This window comes from Macaca thibetana, chromosome 14 (assembly GCF_024542745.1).
Source record: "Macaca thibetana thibetana isolate TM-01 chromosome 14, ASM2454274v1, whole genome shotgun sequence".
Taxonomy (NCBI): Eukaryota; Metazoa; Chordata; class Mammalia; order Primates; family Cercopithecidae; genus Macaca; species Macaca thibetana.
Window position 1 is genome coordinate 13,816,959 of NC_065591.1, and position 25,420 is coordinate 13,842,378.

At 36.6% G+C, this 25,420-nt stretch overlaps 2 protein-coding genes across 2 annotated transcripts in view; one reads left to right on the forward strand and one right to left on the reverse strand.

The window, feature by feature from the left end:
• Positions 1 to 5,696: 5,696 nt before the first annotated feature.
• On the reverse strand, positions 5,697 to 24,046 carry LOC126935527 (oocyte-secreted protein 4A-like). The gene is made up of 5 exons (XM_050757042.1): positions 23,975 to 24,046; positions 19,045 to 19,223; positions 14,121 to 14,218; positions 6,646 to 6,761; positions 5,697 to 5,833 (listed from the first exon to the last, which is right to left on the reverse strand). Exons 1-5 carry the CDS (start codon positions 24,039 to 24,041, stop codon positions 5,784 to 5,786), a joined length of 510 nt encoding a protein of 169 aa, XP_050612999.1. The 5' UTR covers positions 24,042 to 24,046; the 3' UTR covers positions 5,697 to 5,783.
• The window catches only part of MRPL16 (mitochondrial ribosomal protein L16), a 129,324-nt gene continuing 117,449 nt past the window's right edge, over positions 13,546 to 25,420 (forward strand). The window contains exon 1 of the mRNA XM_050756999.1: positions 13,546 to 13,556. The gene's annotated coding sequence lies outside the window, so the exon portion shown is untranslated. The remainder of the gene's footprint in view (positions 13,557 to 25,420) is intronic.

Below are 25,420 nucleotides of genomic sequence, written 5' to 3' on the forward strand. Positions count from 1 at the left end.
TCTTGTTAATTTCCTCATGGTATATTTATTTAATGATAATAAACAGAATAATTAAATATTAATATGGTCTAACAAATTTTCCTTTAGAATTTGTGCATTATTGATCTGAAATCCATGACAATTTTTCCAATATTCTCTTCTAAAAACTTTATAATGTTGCTCATGATATTGAGGTTTTAAATCTACTTGGAACTGATTTTTGTGAATAGAAAAGCATATTTGACCATATGGATAGCCATCTGGGGATTGAAATAATTTATTTATTTAAAAGTCTATCTTTATCCACAGTTCTGCAGTCTGTCTTTCATAAGTCAAGGTGTGTATGCCTATTTCCAGAGTCTCTGTTTTATTCATTTATCTATTTATTTATTCCTGTATCAATACAAATATATCCTGTTTACCATATATTTATCTTGATATTGGTACTCCAATATCAAGTCCTCCTACTTTCTTCTTTTTAACTGTGCTGATTTTTTTTTTGACCAATTATGTAAATTTTCAGACCAGCTTGCCAAGTTTTAGCAAAAAACAAAAAAACAAAACAAAACAAAAACCCTGTTGTTCAAGAGAATGAGAAGACAAGACATACACTGTTAGAAAATATTTGCAAAAGACATAACTGATAAAAAGACTTTTGTTTTGCAGTGGGCAGATCTATGCAAACCTACCCCAAAGTCCAAGGAAGCTTAGGGGCAGAAGAAAGTGGTTGACAAATCCAGTTTCTTAGAAAGAAACATTTAACAGCGCCTTAGAAACCATATGGCCATGTTTGTGCCTCAGCGGCACTGAGACCAGATGGTGGATCCCATGCCTTTTTCCCCTAGACCCAGAGGGGTTACCATAGGGAAGGGAAATACGTGATTCAGAAGAGATATGTAGGACAACTGAAGTACGATGACATGAAGGTTGTTTTGACCTAAAGGCAGGATTTACACACTCTTACATAGGTAGCAATAGATAAACTGGAAATCTCTTCTTGGAACCGGGGTTAATCAAAAGTCAACATGGCAAATTAGCATTCGAGATGTAGTTGCTTTATCTCCACAACTGTTATCCAAAATACACAAAGTACTCAAAGTTAACAATAAAGAATCAAACAACCCAATTTAAAAATGGGCCAAATACCTGAACAGACACCTCACCTAATAAGATATGCAGATGAGAAATAAACATATGAGAGGTTGCTGCATGTCACCTGTCATCAGGGAAATGCAAATTCAAAGAATGAGATACCACTACACACCTATTAGAATGGCTAAAATCCAGAACACTGGCAACACCAGTTCGTTGCTGCGAGGATGTAGAGCAACAGAAGTTCTCACTCAGGGCTGGTGGGAATAGGAAATGGTACAGCCACTTCGGAAGACAGCTGGGTAGTTTCTTACAAAAGTAAATATACTCTTAGTGGTTGCTCCACCAATGCGCTTCCTGGTACTTACCCAAAGAAGTTGAAAACTCATGTCCACACAAAAACTTGCACACAAATGTTTATAGCAGCCTTAATCATAATTGCCAAAACTTGGAAGCAACCAAGATGTCCTTCAATAGGTAAATGGATGAACTGTGGTACATCCAGACCATAGAATATTATTCAGGGCCAAAATGAGCTATCATCACACCATGAAGAGACATGGAGGAACCTAAAATATTTGCACATTACTTATATTGGTGAAAGAAACCAATCTGAAAAGGCTACATATGGTATGATTCCAACCATATGATATTCTGGAAAAGGCCAAACTACAGGAATAGTAAAAACATCAGTGGTTTCCAGGAGTTGGATGGAGGGAGGGATAATTAGAGCACAGAGGATTTTTAGGACAGTGAGACTATTCTATGATACTATAATGGTGGATATAAGTCATTATACATTGATCCAAACTCATAGAATATATAACACCAAGAGTGAACCCTAGTGGAAGCTGTGGATTTTGAGTAATAATGATATGTCAATGGAAGTTCATCAATTGTAACATATTTACTACTCTGTGTGGGGGTGTTGATAATGAGGAAGGCGATTATATGTGAAGGCAGGGGAAATATGAAATATCTCTGTACCTTCCTCTCGATTTTGCTGTGAACCTAAAACTGCCATATAGAGATAAAATCTTTTTAAAAATGGTTGCAATTTTTATTCCCCTCCCTATGTCCATGTGTTATCATTGTTCAACTCCCACTTATGAGTGCGAGTGTTTGGTGTTTGGTTTTCTGTTCCTGTGTTAGTTTGCTGAGAATAATGGTATCCAGCACACCGGGGCCTGCCAGAGGGTGGAGGACAAGAGGAGAGAGAGCATTAGGACAAATACCTAATGCATGCAGGGCTTAAAACCTAGACGATGGCTTGAAGGGTGCAGCAAACCACCACAGCACATGTATACCTATGTAACAAACCTGTACATTCAGCACATGTATCTCAGAACTTAAAGTAACATTTTTAAAAAATGGTACCCCTGTATAAGGCACTTACTATGAATGAATCTTGCAAGACTGGATGTCACTGTGGGTGAGTCAGTAAGTGAGCAATGAGTGAACGTGAATGCCTAGGCCATTACTGTAGGCTACTAGAGACTCTAAACACTTACACTTACACTTAGGGAGGGTCCATGTGGTAAGACATGTGAGTTCTCTAGAAGCTGAGAACTAGCCCGAGCCAATGACGAGCAAGAAAGTAGGAACTTCAGTTCTCCAATTGCATGGAACTGAATTCTGCCAACTTAAATTACCCCAAGAGGCTTGCTGACAACTTGATTCACTCTTATGAGACTCCAGAGAAGCTAAATGAGCCACTTGGTGCCTGGACTCCAACCCTAGAAACTATGAGGTAATAAATGAATGATTTTAGAAGCCGACAAATTTGTGGAAATTTGTTGCAAGAAAAACAAAGCTAATACACAATGTATATTCTTGTGCAGGGAACTTATCACATTTTTCCAACATTTTATGATAATTTGGGACTTTCAGATTTTGCATTCCAGTACTAAATTTATGCCAAAGTATGAATTTTGCCAATATCTTAGCTCTCTAACTTTATTTGCATTTACATTTGTTCTTTTGGAGCACATAGTCTAATAATTCTTTAGAAGGGGATCTGTATTATTTATTGTAATCCTTATTTGATATTTTGATATCTTTATACCATCAGAGGATATCTAAGGTGAATAATACTTTAAGAGTATATGTTTAAATCTTTTTCTCCTCACAAATGAAATCTAGTTAGCCTAAATATGGGGGGAAAGATTAAAATAAATTTGATCACAATTACTATTATTCTGTAGACCTTTAGCATCCAAGTTTACAGATAAGCCTGTACAAGTTAACAACCTTTTATAATGTAGATTTACTGTGTGATTTGAAAATATTTGTCTCTAAAAGAAAACAAAATGGTAAAAACTCATTAGAAGTGATATAAGCAAGTAAGAAGCCAGTGAAACAGGCAGAATAAGATGCATTGACTATAGGTGAGTGAAATGCTAACCAGAAGGATAGATAAATAGAAAATAGGATGAAACATACAGAGTATCAGGGGAAAGAGAGAAAAAAATACTTCTTCCATCATGCCATCACTGACCAGACAACTCTGTAACTCCAAATTGCCCTCCAATTAGTAACATCTAGTTTGGTGCCATTCTGGTCCCATGTGTTCCACTGCACCCCCCTCAAACACACACATACACACACACACACACACACACACACACAATCTCTTGGAATTATGTCATAGCTATCTCCAGTAACACTTACCACTGCATCTCTCTGACAGAGCAAATGTGTGCTGTTGACCCTGAGTAGCTTCTGTTTGTGGCCTTGCTCAATCCTCAATGCTGGTCCTTGTAACCTCATAATTAATCAGTAGAGAAGGATGATACAGTAGGGAAAGATACAAAATATATGTACAGTATACACCCCAGGATGCTGCAAGTGTGGTCCTTCCATCCTGCTTGCCTCCTACCCTAAATGTGTTATCTTCCACCAGTGCCTACTTATTTTCCCTTGCCTCGTACTACAAGTTTTAAATTGATTTTATACCCCATGTGATTTCAGCATCATCCTTTTGTCTATGAGCTTTGGGAGGTGCTGTGTGTTTCAGAGATAGCCTAATGCACCTAAAACTAATAGTGCATTTTCTTTTTGTTTTTGATTTTATTTAAAATTTTTAAGTGTTCAATTTTTGGCTTTCTAGAATTTCAGCAAGCTAGATCTAACTCAAGAATATTTGGGGTGGAAGACAAGTAGGGAATATGTAACTTTTAAAATATAGGACATTCATTTACAGAAAGAATTACTGAAACTCAAACAGTTAAAATAAATTGTCCTCAATCTGGTAGAAATGAATCACTCATGATGTTCTAGTGATTTAATCTCCAGAGAAGGAAAATAAAAAATAATTTCATATAAATTGAGATTAAAAATCATGTTCTTATATTCAGGGTTAGAGATATTCGACAGTATGTCAATGAATCCTCTAGTCAGTATTTTGTTAGAAAGGGAGAGAGGGTGAAGTAGAAAATAAACAGAAAAATAGAGGCAGGAAAGTAGAGTTGAATGAATAGCACTAGGGGAATGTATTCACTTACTCTACTACCCAAGAAGGAGCCACACTTGAGATATATTTCTGGACTGTAACTTTCATCTACTTTCTCATGAGAGAATTCAACCTTTATCCTATCTGCAAGGTGGAAAAAAAGTCACTCAACACTTAGCTGGTGTTTTGCTGCCCCCTCCCCCTTGGAATCTTCCTGGCTTCCAGGTCTCTTGCAGTATGAAAACTGAGGCAGGTGTCCCATCCTGGGATTGATTTAGTCCACAAAAGGGCAGGCTTTCCAAAAAGAGTCTGATTTTATCCTGGAGGTTACTTTCTCTTTAGTAGTTGTATGAGGAATAAAGAACACATTGTATTTATGATTTCCTTGTTACTTTTGCCAACTGATTCCACATCCAGAGAAAAATATGTATGTAGGTTTGAGAGAACACATGAAAGCATGTGATTTTTTTTTAACAAGATTCTTCAGATGTTACCACTTAATCCATCACTTTAAATATTTTCAGATATATGAACAAGAAGTTAGACAAGATTCATTTTTGGTTCAAAGTTGTCATAAATTGTGACATCAATTAGAATATTATTTTCCCCAAAAAATAGCTCCTTCATATGCACAAAGCGAATGAACCCAAATTTTCAAACTCACTTGAAATTACTACTATATAGAAAAGAAGTAAAACTGATACAAAAAGAAGCAAAAGAAAACTACAGAAAAGCCAGAAGTAGGAAATAGAATAGTCTACTTTTTTCAACCTTACAGAGAGAATCTGATTTTAGCTATGTTTATACGTATCATTAGAAAGAAGTGAAATGGCAATTAATCAAAAAACTATATACCACAGTGTAATAGTTACTGAATCTCCATCCAGATTGTTGGCTAATGAGTACACCTTTACCCTTCACAAAACATAGGTGCCTGGAAAAATACCCTGTAAGTCAGGATTTCAGCTTTCTTCACAAAAGAGAAATAACTATTCAAATATTCAAAACTTTATTTTTAAAGGTAGCCTTCACTACAAATGTAAAAGTCTGGGGAAGTTCCTTTTAACCCCATCCAAAGAGTTCATAAACACATGAAATAGAACAAATTCATTTTTAAAACAACATTATTAAAACAGCAAAAGATAGCATCCATCGGCATTAGTGCAACTTCTGAAAGGTAGTGCAAAATCCTCAGGTAATCAGAGGACCAAGGTTACAAAGGTTGTTTTAACCACCAGAATTCAAAGCTCAATTCCTTTGCTTAGTTCGAGGAATAAAAATTACATAGTCCAACCAGAGAAAAAATTGTTCCTATAAGGAAGAAAAACAACAGGCAGTAGTACTGATTAGAAGCTTTTACATAAAAATCTTAGATATTTCACTGTGGCTCAACTAGGGAGGAATAAAGGGATTGAGAAAGAGGGAATTGATTTTAAACTGCATAATTTACCACAATATTATAATAATCCCAATTTTAAACTGCAGAGTTGACTACAATATTGTAATGATCCAAGTATAGTCAATGCAATACTTACATATAGCTGTTATTAACAAATAATTATAAAATTTATATAATAGCATCTCAAATTTCAATTTAAGATGGTTAATAGATCTCTGAAATAAGAATATACAGGTTCTGTGTTTTCTGGGATCTAAGGTCCAAGAACTATAGACTATATGAATAGTTCTTAGGACTCAACTTTCCATTCAAGAGTGGAAAGTTGATTTTAGCTCTTCTGTTGTAGGCATTTTGTCCTTGCAGAACAAAACGCAAGAGTTAACACGCATATCAATTACTGTCTTCATGGTAATTCCCGGAAATTTCTAGTCCCATTCTATAGTAATGTTGTAGTCAAATTTTCATTCTTTGGTTGATCGGGATTCATAACATGAATAACTATTGAGTGTTTCTTGCAAATTGGTCACATTTTACTCAAAATAGTAATGAGAAATACTATGACAGAATATATCCCTAATCACCACAAATGCATGGTAACGATGATCCTAAACTGGAATTATATGGGCACATGCTGTAGAATATATGGTGTATGTCACCTTGAACCCTCACCTTTTTTCTCTTAATATAATGGAAAACATTTAGAGTACTAAGTCAAAGTACTCACCTAAATAATACTCCTGGATACACAAATTTCCTGCTTGATAATACTGAGTTTGGACTGTTTTCTTACATTTATCTGTATTATTCTGTATTACGTTTTGTTCAAGTAAAGGAGGCTTTCTGAAAAACAGGGAGAAAAACATATGCAGGGATTTGAGGCTGGTATATACATTACAGTTATTTTTGCAATGGCTGGGAATATGAGAATAGAAATAAACTAGACATTCTCTCTTTGGGTTTTAAAGGATAGAACACCAAATCAAGTCACTTCATGTTGAAACGGAAATTTGTTATTTTGCAGAAGGATGAGGAAAAGTTTCTAACAGAATGTTAATTAGAACTTTCCATTACCCCAGAATTAGTGATTGTGACCCAGAACTAAAATCAAAGTAGTTGCAAATGCCAGAAACTTTAAAATTTGCTGGACCAGATCTGGTATCTCTAAACATGTCACCCTATGGTCTATAGAAAATGATGAAATTCTGTTTTGCATTCCTGGCCTGGTAGGTGAGGAGTCTACTGAAATACTCCCCTTCTTTGTGAAGCCAAAGTAAGAGTGTTTTAAATGAAGACTTAGACACCGAGGATACCTACACTGGAGACTGGCATCTCACTTCTAAGTAGCATCTGCTCATGTAGCAGGCTGGTGTGTCTTCCACATATACCTCTTTAGTATGCGGGAAAAAAAATTGAGACGTCCAAGAAGCAAAAAGAGTAGAGTGGGAGAGCCATACAACCCCAACATTTGGCAGGTGCTTTCCTACCAATACCTGGGATTGAGTTATTTCTGAAGTATAACAACTAGCAATGCTTTATGCATGCAGATTACTAATTATCTGTGTAGGGCTCCCCAAGAAATAAGAGGCTCAATGATCAACAACCAAGAGACTGAGGAGAGGTATCAAAAGTAACATCTGGGTGGAGCCGGTAAAGCATTATATAGATTGCCCCATCAAAATGTACACATTGGCATCTCTATGCCTTTAGTGAGCCCTAAAGACCCAAGCAAATTTGAGCAACATTTAGAGTGTATAGTAAAAACTTACTCGATCAAAGCTACTAGAAATGGATAACAACTGTGCCAGGTTGACACTCATCCTTCCTTTCTTTTTATCCTTTTTCTCTACCTTAACATGCCAAGGCAGGGAAGAAAGCAGAAGATAAAGTATGTATAGAGTAGGTTGAGCCCTCTTTTTCTCCAATCGTTTGTACCCAGGGCTGGCAGTAGTAAAGGAGGGGAACATTAAAATTGATATGAAATTGAGGTTTTCATTAAGCTTAATTTATCATAGGAGAAAAAGGCAAAAGATATAATGGTATGGGAAGAGAAGACTTTATAGAACAGAACTGAGCTGAGTTACTGAAAAAGAAATACAATCATTTACTTATTATGCTTTTATATAGTTCGGATTATTCAAAAAGTAGATCATATTTAAAATTCCCACAGATACGTAATTGGGCCACATAAATAACTGAGCCAAGAATGAGCCAAGGTACCTCACCTCTGCATCTTCTACATTATTCTCCCATTGCAGAAGTGTTCTTAAAAACAAGGAGAAAATGGTGGTCATTAGCAAGTCTTCATTGTTATAACTCTGGGTAAATCAGAGACTGACTCTGTTTTACTTTGAAAATTTTGGAAGAAAAAAATAATTTTGAATCCCTTGGGCCATTCTCTTCCCTGGGACAATCAGCGGCAGAGTGGTGGTATGTTCATAGAGGAAATCAATAGTGCCTATGATAGCCTTGGGACTGGGCGGGTTGGAAGTGGTGGGTACAAAGAATGACCAGGAAAAGAAAAGTTCACTAACAAAATCCTGTTAGAGAAGAAAGAAAAACCAGGCCAAATTCAGCTGATGCCCATCCACAGAGAGATCATTTAAACTATCCCTAGCCAGAGGAGAATCACCAATCCCAGTAGTCAGAACTTGAGTTCCTGTGAACCTCACCACAGAGGGCTAAAGTGCTCTGAGTCTCTAAACTTGAAAGGCAGTCTAGGCCATAAGGACTGCAACTCTTAGGTGAGTCCTAGTGCTGAACTGGGCCCAGAGACAGTGAACTCGGGGAACACATGACCTACTAGGACACAAGCCATGTAGCTAAGGAGGTGCTGGCATTACCCCCACCTCTAAACCCAGGTTGCACAGCTTGTGGCTCCAAAAGAGAGCTCTTTCTTCCACTTGAGGAGAGGAGAAAGAAGAGTGGGGAGGACTTTGTCTTGCATCTTGAATACCAGTTCAACCACAGCAGGAGAGGGCATTGGTCAGAGTTGTTAGTCCCCTCATTCCAGGTCCTAGCTTCCAGACATTTCTAGACACACCCTTGGCCAGAAGGGAACCCACTGCTTTGATGGGAAGGATGCAGTCCTGGCAATATTTATCGCCTGCTAACTGAGAAGACCCTGGGCCCTGAATTATCAGCAGTGATAAGCAGGTACTACATTGAGGGCCTGGGGGGAGCCTATGAGACTTGCTGACTTCAGGTGGGACTTACCACAGTCCCAGCTGTGGTGGCTATGGGGCAAAACTCCTGCTTGAGAAAAAAAAGTCCAGGACCAGACAGATTCACAGCTGAATTCTATCAGGCATTGAAAGAAAAATTGGTGCCAACCCTATTGGCAATATTCCACAAGATAGAGAAAGAGGGAATCCTCCTTAAATCGTTCTATGAAGTCAGTATCACCTTAATATCAAAACCAGGAAAGGATATAACAAAAAAAGAAAACTACAGGCCGATATCCCTGATGAACATAGATGCAAAAATCCTCAACAAAACACTAGCAAACTGAATCCAAAAGGATATCAAAAAGGTTATTCACCATGATCAAGTGGGTTTTACACCAGGGATTCAGAGATGGTTTAACACATGCAAGTCAATAAATGTAATACACCACATAAACAGAATTAGAAACAAAAGTCACATGATCATCTCAATTGATGCAGAAGAAGGATTTGACAAAATCCAGCATCCCTTTATAATTAAAACCCTCAGCGAAACTGGCATAGAAGGAACATAGCTTAAGGTAATAAAAGCCATCTATGACAAACTCACAGCCCACATTATACTGAACAGGGAAAAGTAGGAAAGCATTCCCCCTGAGAACTAGAACACTACAAGGATGCCCACTTCCACCACTTTTATTCAACATAGTACAGGAAGTCCTAGCCACAGCAATCAGACAAGAGAAAGAAATAAATGGCATCCAGATCAGTAAAGAGGAAGTCAAACTGTCACTGTTTGCTGATGATATATAATCGTATACCTAGAAAACCCTAAACACCCATCCAAAAACCTCCAAGAACTGGTAACTGAGTTTAGCAAAGTTTCAGGATACAAAATTAATGTACACAAATCAATAACTCTGCTATACACTAACAGCAACTAATCCGAGAATCAAATCAAGAACTCAACCCCTTTCACAATAGATTAAAAAAAATAAAATAAAAGACTTGGGAACATACCTAGCCAAGGGCATGAAAGACCTCTACAAGGAAAACTACAAAACACTGCTGAAATAAATCAAACAACACAAATAAGTGTTTCCATGGGATGGAAAACACATCCCATCCTTATGGATGGGTAGAATCAATATTGTGAAAATGACCATGCTGCCAAACACAATCTTCACATTCAATGCAATTCCCATCAAAACACCAGCATCCTTCTTCACAGAACTTAGAGAAAACAACCCTAAAATTCAATGGAACCAAAAAAGGCCTGCATAGCCAAAGCAAGACTAAACAAAAAGAACAAATCTAGAAGCATCACATTATCCAACTTCACACTATACTATAAGGCCATAGTCACCAAAACAATATGGTACTGGTATAAAAATAGGCAGATAAGCTAATGGAACAGAATAAAGAACCCAGAAATAAAGCCAAAAACTTACCACCAACTGATCTTCAACAAAGCAAACCAAAATATAAAGTGGGGAAAGGACACCCTATTCAACAAATGGTGCTGGGATAATTAGCAAGCCACATGTAGAAGAAATGAAACTGGATCCTCTTCTCTCACCTTATACAAAAATCAACTCATGATGGATCAAAGACTTAAATTTAAGACCTAAAAACCATAAAGATTCTAGAAGATAACATCAGAAAAACCCTTCTAGACATTGGCTTAGGCAAAGACTTCATGACCAAGAACCCAAATGCAAAAACAACAAAAACAAAGGTAAATAGATAGGACTTAATTAAACTGAAAAGCTTCTGTGCAGCAAAAGAAATAATCAGCAGAGTAAACAGACAACCCGGAGTGGGAGAAAAATCTTCACAAACTATACATCGACAAAGGACCAATACCCAGAATCTATAAGGAGTTCAAATCAGCAAGAAAAAAAAACAATCCCATCAAAAAGTGGGCTAAGGACATGAATAGACAATTCTCAGAAGAAGATATACAAATGACTGACAAGCATATGAAAAAGTGCTCAACATCACAATCATCAACACAATGATGAGAGAAATGCAGATCGAAACCACAATGCGATACCACCTCACTTCTGCAAGAATGGCCATAATCAAAAAATCAAAACATAATAGATGTTGGAATGGATGGTGTAAAAAGGGAACATTTTTACACTGTTGGTGGGAATGTAAACTAGTACAACCACTATGGAACATAGTGTGAAGATTCCTTTACAAAGTAAAAGTAAATCTATTGCTCGATTCAGTAATCCCACTACTAGGTATCTACCCAGAGAAAAAGTCATAATACAAAAAAGATACTCGCACATTCATGTTTGTAGCAGCACAATCTGCAATTGCAAAAATATGGAACCAGCCCAACATGCCCATCAATCGACAAGCAGATAAAGAAAATGTGGTATACACATACCATGGAATACTACTCAGCCTGAAAAAGGAAAGAAACAATGGCATTCACAGCAACCTGAATGGAATCAAAGACTATTATTCTAAGCAAAGTAACTTAGGAATGAAAAACCAGACATCATATGTTCTCATTCATATGTGGGAGCTAAGCTATCAGGATGCAAAGGCATAAGAATGATACATTGGACTTTGGGGACTCAGGGGAAAGGGTTGGGGGTGGCGAGGGATAAAATACTACACATTGGGTACAGTATACACCATTCAGGTGATGGGTGCACCAAAATCTCAGAAATCATCATTAAAGAATTTATTTATGTAACCAAACACCACCCGTTCTTCCAAAACCTATTGAAATTAAAAATTAAAAAAATTTTAAATCAGTAGCATTTCTATATGTCAACAATAAACAGTGTGAAAAATAAATTAAAAAGTAATCCCATTTACAATAGCCACACACAAAATTAAATATGTACGAATTAACCAAAGAAGTGAAAGATCTCTATAATGAAAATTATAAAACACTAGAGAAAGTAATTAAAGAGGACACTCCTAAAAAAAATGGAAAAATATTCCATATTCACGGATTGGAAGAATCAATATTGCTAACATATCAATAGTACCCAATGCAATCTACAGATTCATTGCAATCCCTACCAAATTCCAAGACATTCTTCACAGAAATAGGAAAAACAATCCTAACATTTATATAGAATCACAAAAGACCCAGAATAGCCAAAGCTATCCTAAGCAAAAAAGAACAAAAGTGGAGGAATCACATTACCTAACTTCAAATTATACTACAGAGCTATAGTAACCAAAACAGCATGGTAGTGACATAAAAACAGACACATAGATCAATGGAACAGAATAAAGTACCCAGAAACAACAAATCCACACACCTATAGTGAACTCATTTTTGACAATGGAACCAAGAACATACACTGGGGAAAAGACAGTCTCTTTCATAAATAGTGCTGGGAAACTGGATATCCATATGCGGAAGAACGAAACTAGTTCCCTATCTCTCACCATATACAAAAAGTCAAATTGAAATGGATTAAAAATTTAAATCTAAAACCTCAAACTAAGAAACTAAAAGAAAACATTGGGGAAAATCTTCAGGACATTGGTCTGGGCAGAAATGTCTTGAACAATACCCTACAAGCACAGGCAACCAAAGCAAAAATGGACATATGTGACCACATCAAGTTACAAAGCTTCTGCACAGCAAAGGATACAATCAACAAAGTAAAGAGACAACTCAAAGACTGAGATAAAGTATTTACAAACTACCCATCTGACAGGGGATTCATCACCAGAATATATAAAGAGCTCAAACAACTTTTAGGTGAAAAAAAATAATTTAATAATCTGATAAAAGAAAAATTGGGCAAAAGGTTTGAATAAACATTTCTCAAAAGATGACATACAAATGGCAGACAGGCATTTGGAAATGTGTTCAACATCATTGATCAGAGAAATGTAAATCAAAAGTGCAATGAGATATCATCTCACCCCAGTTAAAATAGCTTGTATTCTGAAGACAAGCAATAGCAAATGCTAGTGAGAATGTGGAAAAAAAGGAACCCTCATAACCTGTTGGTGAGAATATAAGTTAGTACAACCACTATGGGAGACAGCTTGGAAGTTCCCTAAAGAACTAAAAATAGAGCTACCATGTGATCCAGCAATCCCACTGCTGAGTGTATACTCAAAAGAAATCAGTATGTTGAAGAGATATCTACACTCCCATGTTTGTTGCAGCACTGTTCACAATAGCTAAGATTTGGAAGCAACTTAAGTGTCCATTTTATCCAGGTGGATGGATAAAGGCAATGTGGTACATATACACAATGGAGTACTATTCAGCCATAAAAAAAAGAATAAGATCCCATCATGTGCAACAACATGGCTGGAACTGGAAGTCATTAGGTGAAATGAGACAGGCAGAGAAAGACAAACATCGCATGTTCTCACTTATTTGTGGGATCTAAAAATCAAAACAATTGAACTCATGGACATAGAGAGTAGAAGAATGGCAATCAAAGACCAGGAAAGGTAGTGGGAGGTTGGGGGAGCAGGGAGGTGTGGTTGGTTAATGCATACCAAAAAAATAGAAAAAAATAAATAAGACCTACTATTTGATAGCACAACAGGGTGACTGTAGTCAATAATAACTTAATTGTGCATTTTAAAATAAGCAAAAGAGACTAATTAGATTGTGACACAAAGGATAAATGCTTGAGGGGATGGATACCCCATTCTCCATGTGATTATTATGCAATGCATTCCTGTATAAAAACATCTCATGTACCCCATAAATATATATACCTACTATGTACCCACAAGAATTAAAAATTTAAAAAAAATTTTTAAACCACAATTTCTCCATCAGCTACCAGAGAAACAAATAGGTTCATTTTATTAATAAAATACATTGAGACAGTCAGCTTTATATATAAACATATATATAATTATATGACATATCTACACATATAAAAGAACAGAACACTATCCATCAGTCAGACAGGTCTAAGGGCTGGACCTCAGCATATTTTCTAACATCTTTACTCTCATCGGAAACACCTTCCAGCCAAGCAAATGTTAGAGAACCTTAATCTCTGTAGCCAGCTAGACTTACCTTTCAAGGGAGCATCTTACTGGGATGAAAGTTCTGATATTCAAAAACATTGGTTGATATCTGACGAAACTCTCAATAAGAATGCCCCATGGGCGTTCCTGAAGAGAATAAAAAAGGTATGAACTTGTTTTACTTAAATCTAACAGTTCAAAAATAAGAGTTAAAGTTTTTAAAATACAGAAATTTTTATTTTCTATTAGGTCAAAGGACAACAGAGCTAAGCAATAAAATGTTTATGTTTAGAAAACACCCAAGTAATAGCTCCTGACATTATGCCACAGACATTTTGTTGTCTGTCAATGTGTAGACGACTCCTGATCACATTTGTTTAAGTGTAAGGCCCTGATTTTGGCAGACCTGTATTATAGGACAGGCTCTGCAACTTACTCTGAGTATGAATTTTGACTAAATATTTCATCATTTCAGAGCAGGTTCTACCTTCCCTACTCATAAAATGGAGATAATATAGCTCAGGGGTTGTCAAACTGGCCAGAGAATATTTCAGTCTTTGCAGACTGTACTAGCTGTCTTGAAAATACAGACCTACCTCATTTTATTGCATTTCACTCTATCACACTTCACAGATAATGCATTTTCTACAAACTAAAGACACGTAGCAGTCCTGCACTGAGAAAGTTGAGCACCATTTTTCCAACAGCACGTGCTCACTTCACGTCTCCGCGTCATATTTTGATCATTTCACAGTATTTCTAGTTTTTCATTATGGTATCTATTGTGATTTGTGATCAGTGATCTTTAATGTTACTATTTTAATTGTTTTGGGGCACCAGGAACCATGCTCCTACAGACAGCAAACTTAATAAATGTTGTATATATTCCTACTGCTCCACTGACCAGCCATTCTTGTCTCTCTTCCTCTTCTCAGGCCTCTCTATTCTCTGAGACAACAATGTCAGATATTAATAATCCTACAACAGCCTCTAAGTGTTCACATGAAAAGAAGAGTTGCATATCTCTTACTTTGAATCGAAAGCTAGAAATGTTTAAGCTTAGTGAGGAAGGCATGTCAAAAGCCAAGATAAACCAAAAGCTAGGCCTCTTGTGCCCCACAGTCAAGTTTTAGATGAAAGGAAAAGTTATTGAAGGAAATTAAAAGTGCTACTCCAGTGAACACCCCAATGATAAGAAAGCAAAACAGTCTTATTTCTGATATAGAGAAAGTTTTAGTGGTCTAAAGTTTTAGAAAGTTTTAGCTACAACATCGCTCATGCCAGAGCCTAATTCAGAGCAAGGCTCTAATTCTTTTCAACTCTATAAAGACAGACAGGTGAGAAAGCTGCAGAGGCGAAGCTTGAAGCTAGCAGAGGTTGGTTCATGAGCTTTAAGGAAGAAGTCATCCCCATGAAAGTGAAAGGTGAAGTTGCAAGTGCTAATTGAAAAGCTGCAGCAAGTTATCCAGAAAATGTAGCTAAGATTACTGATGAAAGTGGCTACAATAAACAGATTTTCAACACAGATGAAAAACCCTTACATTGGAAGAAGATGTCGTTTGGACTTTCACAGCTGTTGAGAAGCCAATGCCTGGCTTCAAAGCTGCAAAGGACAGGCTGACTGTTAGGAGCTAATGTAGCTGGTAATTTTAAGTTGAAGCCAAAGTGCATTTACCCTTCCAAAACTCCTACGGCCCTTAAGAATTATGCCAAATCTACTCGGCTTATTCCCTGTAAATAAAATCACAAACCCTAGATAACAGCACATCTGTTTATAGCATGGTTTACAGAACATTTTAAGCCTACTGTTGAGAGCTGCTATTCAGAAAACAAGATTTCTTTCAAAATGTTACTATTCCTTGACAACACATCTAGTCAATCAAGAGCTCTGATAAAGATGTGCCAGGAGATCAATGTTGTTTTCATGCCTACTAACACCACATCCATCCTGCAGCCCATGGATCAAGGAGTAATTTTGGCTTTCAAGTCTTTTTTTCAGAAATATATTTCGTAAGGCTATAGCTGCCATAGATACTGTTTCCTCTGATGGATCTGGGCAAAGTAAACTTAAAAATTTCTGTAAATGATTCACCATTCTAGATGCCATTAAGAACATTTGTAATTTATCAGAGAAGGTCAAAATATCAACATCAGCAGAAGTTTGGGAGAAGTTAATTCCAACTCTTGTGGATGACCTTAAGGGCTTCAAGACTTCTACTACTTTCTTCAGTGGAGAAAATAACTGCAGGGATGATAGAAATACCAAGAGAGCTCAAATTAAAAATAAAGCCTGAAGATGTGACTGAATTGCTACAACCTCATGATAAAAATGTAATAGATGAGAAGTTGCTTCTTATGGATGACAAAAAAAAAAGTGGTTTCTTCAGAGGAAATCTATTCCTAGTGAAGATGTCATAAACACTATTGAAATGACAAAGGATTTAGAATATTCCATAAACTTAGTTGATTAAGTAGTGGCAGGATGTGAAAGGATTGACTCCAATTTTGAAAGCTCTACTGTGAGTAAAACACTGTCAAACCGCATCACATGGTACAGAGAAATCTTTCATGAAAGGAAGAGTCAATCAATACAGTAAATTTCATTATTTTCTAAATTTCATTATTTCTAGAATTATTTCATTAATTCTAAAATTCAAGAAATTTCCACAGCCACCCCAACCTTCAGCAGTCACCACTCTGATCAGTCAGCAGCCATCATCACTGAGACAAGACCTTCCACCTGCAAACATTATGACTGCTGAAGGTTCAGGTGATCTTTAGTATTTTTAGCAACAAAGTACAGCATTTTAAAATTAAAATTAGTATCCTTTTAGACATAATGCTATTGCACACTTAATAATCTGCAGTGTAGTCGAAACATATGTGCACCGTAAAACTAAGAAATTTGTGTAACTCACTTTAATTTGGTGGTCTGGAACCAAACTCAGAATACATCTGAGGTATGCCTGTACTCAATTCTGCCAATGTAGTATATGAACTGTCAATATCTAAATGAATGTACCCATGCTCCAATAAAACTTATAAACATAGATGGCTAGCTGAATTTCATCCACTGGCCATAATTGCTAATCCCAGATATGAGCTATTATTTGTGAATGAGAAATTACAGTACCTACAACATAAATAACAAATAGAAGTATTTCTAAAGAAAAACAATAGAAGTATATATAAGCATACCTCCATAGTGGTAGATAACATGGAAAGTACAAGTAAATATAAATGCATCTCATGTACTATAATTTAAATATTCATGTTATAGCATTGGAAAATGCCAGTGTCAAATGGAGATAATTCAATTCTTTCATGCAGTCATAGTCAATATTTGGATATATTTCAACTTTAAATACACATCGTACATGTTTAAACCATGGTATTCAAGAATGTTTGCTAGTACTTCAGATTGCTAAAGTTCAAATATACCTTTTGGCATTTCCTGTTTATGTAACAATAAGGAATAACTAGGCCCAAGATTTTCAGTCTATAAAATGGCTGTAATGAGCATGTGTAGGGTTGAGCATTATCCAGGACAGTATTTATCACACATAAGAGACATTCGAAGTAATCTAAATTTAGCACAAATTGATCAATGTTCCTGAGGAGTCCCAAGGTAATCTTGCTTTAGGAATAGCTGGCAATAGAATTCCAACCACATTGTCAAATACCTGTCTCTCTGCCCTACCTCCACTGCCCTCCACAAACTCCTGTCTTTTTCATCCCATGTTAGCCTCTTTTTCAGGGAAGGTCTCTCCTCAGGGGTGACAAATGGAAATCTCAGCACTTACTTCCTTCAAGATTATCTGTGTATAATCCCAGTGAAAAAGAGTAAACTACGTCCCTAGAAATCTCTGAGAAGTTCCTAGTGTAGTTCCACTTGACCTGCCACAATTATCTAACCTGACAATTGGCATGACCTTTTCATTTATTTCACAAATATTAACTGAGCACCTATATTTTATTTAAATAGCAGTTGTATAGTGCTTGCATGCTGGGCATTGTTCTAGGTATTGGGGATGTATCAGTAAGAAAGGGTGTGGTCATGTACCTGGAGATAGAGGCAGAATTGGTACAGATAAATCAGATATATTAAAAGTGGGGCAGATGCGAGTCCAAAAAGGAAAACCAAGCTGCCATTCCAAATACAGCAGGAAGATAAGGCAAAATCAACAGATGTGAGGCATCAGACTTGAATGGGTTAAGGGCATGAATGTCCAGTTCAAGTCCCAGTTACTCTGCTTTCTGTGTGACACTTGGCAAATTACTTGCTCACTCTATTCCTAATGTCTGCTTTAAAAATGGAGATAATACTATTTAGCCAAGGGTGTTACTGTGAGAGTTAGGTAAGTAAATGACCTGGTATGTAACACATACTATTTGTTTGTTAAATAAGTAAAATATGCACTGACTGCAAGATCAAAGAACTGAAGCTTCTAACATGCTCTTTAGCACTAATTGACACATATTACTTCAGTGTTACTTCTCTCATTTTCTATTGGCTGTCTAATGATCCATTTTATTCAGGATAGTTAATAGAATTTCAAGTATTTTGGTTTCAGAAAAGAGAATTGGGTTGTCTTAGTTACACAGCAGTTACATAACCAGGTAGCCGCTATTTTAGTCGGATATTTTGATCAACACCCACAACTGGGTGAAGGATTGTAGTGTTATTTTAGAGTAAGATGTTTCCTTTAAGTTTGATTTTACCCCAGTTAATATAAAATCTCTCCATCAAAGGCAGGGGAGATGTGTAGCAAAAAGCTGGTAAAAGAAACATGTTTTCTTTAAATACCACAATTTTGTCTTGGGTTTCTTCTACTATAAAATTGTCCAAAAAGTTAGAGAGTAGTCAATATTACATAATATAAAATCAACTATCAATTTAAAAACACAGTGTTAATAAGTGAATGTGAATCCTAGAGAAGACTGTCATTTGTAAAAATATCAGCCATTCTTACGTATTTCATGATGCCACAAAAATCAAGAGCGTAACGGAACTCAAAGATATCATTCGTCACTCTGGTTACAGGACAGTCATTTCCTAGAGATAGCTCGTAATGCTGAGGTTGCAGGTTTTCCACAAGAGGTGCTCGTCTAATTTCAACCAGAAGCCAAGATTCAGTACACTCTACAAACACTGATGGAAGAATGAGAAGAGAAAATGTCAGATAGCATGTCTACCTCTAACCAATAGTTCAGAAAACATTAAACCTCTTAGTCAACCTGAATGCCCAGCTCCAGAGTAGATATGCCTCGGATCTATTTTTATGTTTTTTACTGTGAGATCTTAGATTATTTACTTAATCTTTCCATGGCTTAATTTCCTCATTTGAATGTGAGGAAGTCATAGGAGCTCCTTCCTGGGACTCACTGAGTGTTAAATCACAAAGTCTCCAATATAGGACCTAGGGTATATTGAATTATTGCTTGATATTACTAATGAGGAAGACTGCTCCTTACCTGATAACAAAAAGGCTTTTTACATGCTAAACTTGTTATCCAACATGTACACATTGTCCAAAGTGAAGCTAATGAATACCTACCTTTGTTGTCAGAAATGACCTTTTAGGACATTGATAACATGAAATAGGACATTTATGTTGCCCACTTCAAAACAAGTATATAGTCTCTTTACATTTTCAAACAGTATTTCATTGTTTAATATGATCTTATTTATGCATATTCTGCAATTTGCCAAAGTTATATTGATTTGATTAGTGTGACTTATGATACCTTCTAGTAAAGAAAGTTTTATCCTCACTCACATTTTACATCAGGTTAATTCTGTTTCCTAATCTGCAAGGTGATGTAGCATTAAGGCTACATGACAGTTTGAAAATAAACTAGACATTAGACTTAGCTAACATTTCTTATCATATCATATCATAATGGATTGCTTCTGTTATGAAGAGGTATATTACTACAACCACATAAGAATATCCCTTTTTACGGCTAGAGAACCATTATAAAGATTAGACATAGGCACATTCACAAAAAATGCCTTAATCAACTATTCCTAAGTTTTATAGGCCAATTTGGCCATTGTCTAATGTTAGAAATAAAGTAACATAATGCTTTTGATCAAAAAAACATTTACTAAACATATTTTAAATCCTATGGAACTTGCTAATCAGAGGAATATACCTGTGATTATTTCCTTTATCAACCCAGAGGGAATCAAGGCAACTTTTCTCACTGCTTCCATCCCCATGCTACAACACTTGTAGAATTCCTTTACATTTTACTTCTTTCTCTTCCCACTCAACGAGACCTTTGAAATGTACTTGCTTACCTGTATCTCCTACCACCTACGTTTCACTAAGATAACTTTGTACTAATTTGAATTTCTTGAAACAAAGGGGCCGCATTCTGAATCAGTGGTTCTCAAAGTTTAATCCTTGTACCAACAGAGTTGACAACCTAAGGAACTTCTTAGAAATACAAATTCCTAAGCTCTATTCAGACCTGTGTCTGACGGGGTTGGGTCCTGGCAATCTGTCCTAACAAGCATTCCAGGTGAGACATGTAAAAGTTTGACAACTACCATTTTAAACAATTTTTAAAATCTCATATTTTGTCATAAGCATTGTATTTGAATATATGCTGAGTGATATATTTTGAATTTGTTTTTGAATATATGCTATCACTGTATCATATATTCAAATACAACTATATTTAGCCTGAAATAGTCTAGTTATCTAGACATTGTTCTCTCTTCTTTCCTCTTTATTTACCCCTATCTTGCGTCTCTGCTGACTCAAGCTGTCAAGTATTTTTCTGTTTCTTCCACTACAGATAGAAGAGGCAACAGGTTTAGTTAATAGGGATGAAGGAGCATTCAAATGACTGCATTCAAATGAAAGACAGTAAAGTACTGACACCACAAAAGGTATTATTGCTCCTTCTTCTCAGTTATCCCAAGCTTGTCCCAACTTCTCCAAGTGCTTGATTTTCCATCCCAACCCCCATTCCATTATGTGAAGTGATAATGGAAAAATTAGAGGACATTAAAATATAGAGATATCAAACAAACCCTATTGCCCATTGGGCTTCTATTCTAATGGTTGGGTAAGAGAAACTAAAGAACTATTTTAGATAGTAACCATTTTGAGGAAAGATAAGACATGAAAGGGACACAAAGTAAGGAGAGAGTTGAAATTTTAAATACGATGATCTGAGATGGTCTTTTTAAGGACACATTTGAACGAAGCCCTCCAGAAGATACGTAGAAGAACTATGCAAATAACTAAGGGAAGAACATCCCAGACAATGGGAAGAGAAAGTACAAATGACAGGTACGAGAGTTTGCTTGGAGACCCTGGGCAGTGAAGAGTCCAATATTGCAGAAAAAAAGATAGCAAGTGGGGCAGAAATAGGGCACGAGATCAGAGAACTATCAAGGAACAAATTACATGTAGTCCTGGAGGCCATTCAATAGGCACTTGACTCTCGGGGGATAAGTCATTGGAAGATTTTGACCAAAGGAATGACGCATTCTTTCTTACATTTTGATGAGAGCTCTCTGGTTGCTATATAGAAAACATAATTTAAGGGGATGGGGTGACACATAAAACAAGTTACAAGGACAGTGCAATAATTCAAGCCAAAGATACTAATGGTTTGGACCAGCATAGTAATATTAGAGTTGATCAAAAATGGTCCAGTTCTTCAAATATTTTGAAGATAGAATCAACAGTTTGCTGATGTACAGAGTAAGAGAAAAAGGTAACTAGGATAGTATCACAATTTTCAGCTTTAGCAACTTGTAAGGTGCAGTTGTAAATATAAATTGAAGACAAGAGGCTTAATTCTTCCCATTAAAAATAAGGAAAGATTTCCCTCCTCTCCTTTTGCTTAGAGCATTTACCTTAGAAAACTTGTACTTTCTCCTCTTTTTTAAAAAATGTAATTTTTTAAAAAATATAGAGAGAGCCATTTGAAAAATTAATAGACCTTTTGTCAGCTTTAAGACCTACGAATGTCTTTCTCAATGACCTGGGGCCATCTCTTTGGAATGTAAACATCAAGGAAGAAGGTGTTCCGATCTCAGTTTCTAGGAGAGGATGAAAGCCTAACTTCAGTAGATGCCTCGTTCTAGTTTGCAGAACTATGTCCTATCATAAAGAGATGAAAAGTTCTTTTTCTAGATAAAGCCAATTACCTAAAATAAGTTACCTCTATTACCAGGTAAAAGCTAGGATAAGTTACATGTGACAAATGGTACTGTCAAGTCCTCTTTCCTAAGGACTAATTTTTTTAACTTGAGAACACACATAGGGGATTTTATCTGCATAGCTATATGGAAGAATGAGATTTTCTTTCTTTGCAATCTCTTAGCAGATTGACTGTGATGTCTATTACATTCTTATTCAATAATAGAACTGTTTTACTTCTCTTCTACCACTGTGGAGTGTTTTCCTTGGCTGGGAGAAGATTTTTTTTTAGTTATATTTTCCCAACATAATCACCATTGACTAATATGAGGGGATAATGTGGGAGAAACAAATGTGGCAGTTAATAGCAGAAGTTCAGTTTGGAAAGGTTAAGTCTGAAATGCCATTAGATATTCAAACAGATGTCAAACAGATAGTGGGAAATATGCATCTGAAGTTAAAAAAAGAATACTCCGACTGGGGATTAAAAGTGAGATAATTATGAACATAAAAAGGATATGTGATATCATGGCTCTGGATAGGATAACAAAAAATAAATAAATAAATAGAATCAGAAAGAGGTTCTGAGATTGATTCTTGTGTGACCAAGATCAGGCAATGAAGGAGACACTAGAAAAGGAAAGAAAAGGAATGTCAGCGAGGCAGGACAAAAGAGAAGAGAACAGTATGACCTACAAGCCAAGTAAAGCAAGCTTTTAGGAGATGAATAATCCATCCCATGGGCTATGACAAAAATCAAGTAAGTGAGGGCTAACAACAGAGCAACTGTCAAATGTTTTAATGTAGAAATCACCAATGTTTCAGGCTAATTTTTGATGGAGTGTTTTTGGTGAACGACTCGTTAAAGTGAAATTTTTTTTAAAAAAGAGAGAGAAATAAGAGAGTGAATACAGTAACTTTAAAGAGAAGACAACTGAGGCAGTAACTGGAAAAGGAAGTGGGATCAATAAGGCTGGAGATGTATAGATGATGGCACAGAGCTCCAGGATGATACAGTTTCTTAGGAAGAGGAAATGTTAAGCTTGCATTAGGACACAAGATGGCCGAAAGTCTGGGAGATTCAAATCATGTGCATTGGTTACAGTGAAGCTATAGGCCAAATTCCCCACTCATTTAGAGTTTATTCAATTTTTACATAAGAAAGGGCCCCAGGAATACATCTCTGAAATTTTTCCAAAGCTGAAATGGAAGTTTCAATATCTAGTTATACTCACTTGGAACAATGTATCAGCTGCTTTGATATTAAAAAACATTGATGCAGGTCATTTGAGCCAGTTAATATGAGTTTGATATGCTATTTGAAAGTGTGCTCTGAAAACGAATCATTTACAAATGAAAGCAGCTGACCACTTTGTCCAAACTTCAAGCCACATGGCCAAAGGCATGAACACCTAAACAATCTCCACTCTAGACACTGAGCAGAATCTCCTGATTATCAATTCATTGTGAATATTTCAGACACTACAAAGTGACAAGCATGACTAAGACAGAAGAAAATAAGAACCTCGGAAAGTATTAAGAAAAAATATAATCCATCTAATTATGGATTTAAGGGGAAATTACAGTAGTACAGATGCATGAATAAACTGAATGGAAACAGCCAGTAGATATTAGCAGATGATCATCAGATTATGAAACCCCAAAGTCAAAAGTATGTAACAAAGCACCCCATTGCTTAATAGGCCACCCTCCAGCATCCTCTCTTTTTTCTTACTATTTTCAAGAGCATGAGTTGACGCAAAAAGTATGAGGAGCCCTCCTAAAACTCCAGAGATCTTCATTGCTGCAGATCGTAAACCAAGGAATCACAGGAAGCAGGTCTCCGCAGGTGTTTATAAACCTCTTACCTCTTCAGCTGTGGGTGATGTTTATCATTCTGGAGCGCACCGAGAAACACTCAGCACCTCATTGGCTTTTCCTCCTTACAGGTGAAGTCTTTATAATCATAATTCAGAAAACACGTGGGAAAATGTGAAAAAGGGGGTTCTAGAATGTGCTCTCTCCCCCAAACACATGGTAAAGCTGAAACGGTGACTTATATAATATTTGATATGTGTCTGTTGGAATGTTAAGAGCAGGGCTTTGCAGGATGATTTGAGGAGCTTCAAGGGGATAAAAAGAAGACTCATTTATGATTTGATTGATAATATTGTTTACCAATCAAATTAACCACTCTAGGATCTTGTGATTCCCTGGCCTCACAGCCAATGGTTCTGACCCAGTGAGCCCATTAATGTGTCCTTCCAACAAGCGCCAGGAGACTCTGATTCAGGAAAACAAATTCACAAAGCTGCGGTTTCAGCTTTGAAAAGCCCCAGTCGGCTTTAATTTTGCTTTCCCAAAGTATTTTGTCGTGAATGTGTATGTCTCCAGGTTGCTGAAGAAAAGTTCGTGAGATAATTTTTGTCCAGTAAAACCTAGGAAGGGAAAATCCTGGCAGGGTGAGGGATTGTGGATAAGGATAATAATTTGACCTGGCTTAATATTTTGGCAGAAACTATTCATTATAAAAGCTCCGCCTCAGAAGCAAGAGTTTAATGAATTAGCTGTAGAAATTACATAATATGTTACATAGATTGTCTCATTTTCTACGTGCGGGATACTTGCTGGTGAATATTATCAAAATTAACTATAGGAATCTTGAGCTGGGCATGGTGGCTTACACCCGTAATCCCAACACTTTGGGAGGCAGAAGCGGGTGGATCATCTGAGGTCGGGAGTTCGAGACCAGACTGGCCAACGTGGTGAAACCCCCGTCTCTACTAAAACTACAAACATTAGCCGGGTGTGGTGGCACATGCCTGTGATCCCAGCTACTCGGGAGGCTGAGGCAGGAAAATCACTTGAACACAGGAGGCAGAGGTTGCAGTGAGCCGAGATTGCGCCACTGCACTCCAGCCTGGGCAAAGAGTGAGACTTCGTCTCAAAAATTAAAATAAAATAAAATAAGAATCTCCAAGACTATGTGTTGACATAGCAAAGAACAAGTAAAAAGAGATATCTATGATTGTCAGAAACCTCAAGTGACAATTCTTTCCACTAAATATTTGTATTATAACTCAAGTGCTACTTCCACGGTACAGAATGGAACGATATCAAGGATGAATCTCTACCTGCATTAAGTACCTAGAGCACAGTTTCTTAACCTCATCACTATTGA

Coding starts and splice junctions, on each gene's coding strand:
- LOC126935527 (XM_050757042.1), bottom strand. CDS start 24,041: ATGAAGATCTCTGGAGTTTTAGGAGGGCTCCTCATACTTTTTGCGTCA. Junction 19,224..23,974: donor AACTCATGCTCTTGAAAATA/GTAAGAAAAAAG, acceptor TTCTTCCATCAG/TGTTTGTAGAGTGTACTGAA. Junction 6,762..14,120: donor GTAAGATGCTCCCTTGAAAG/GTAAGTCTAGCT, acceptor CCTGTTTTTCAG/AAAGCCTCCTTTACTTGAAC.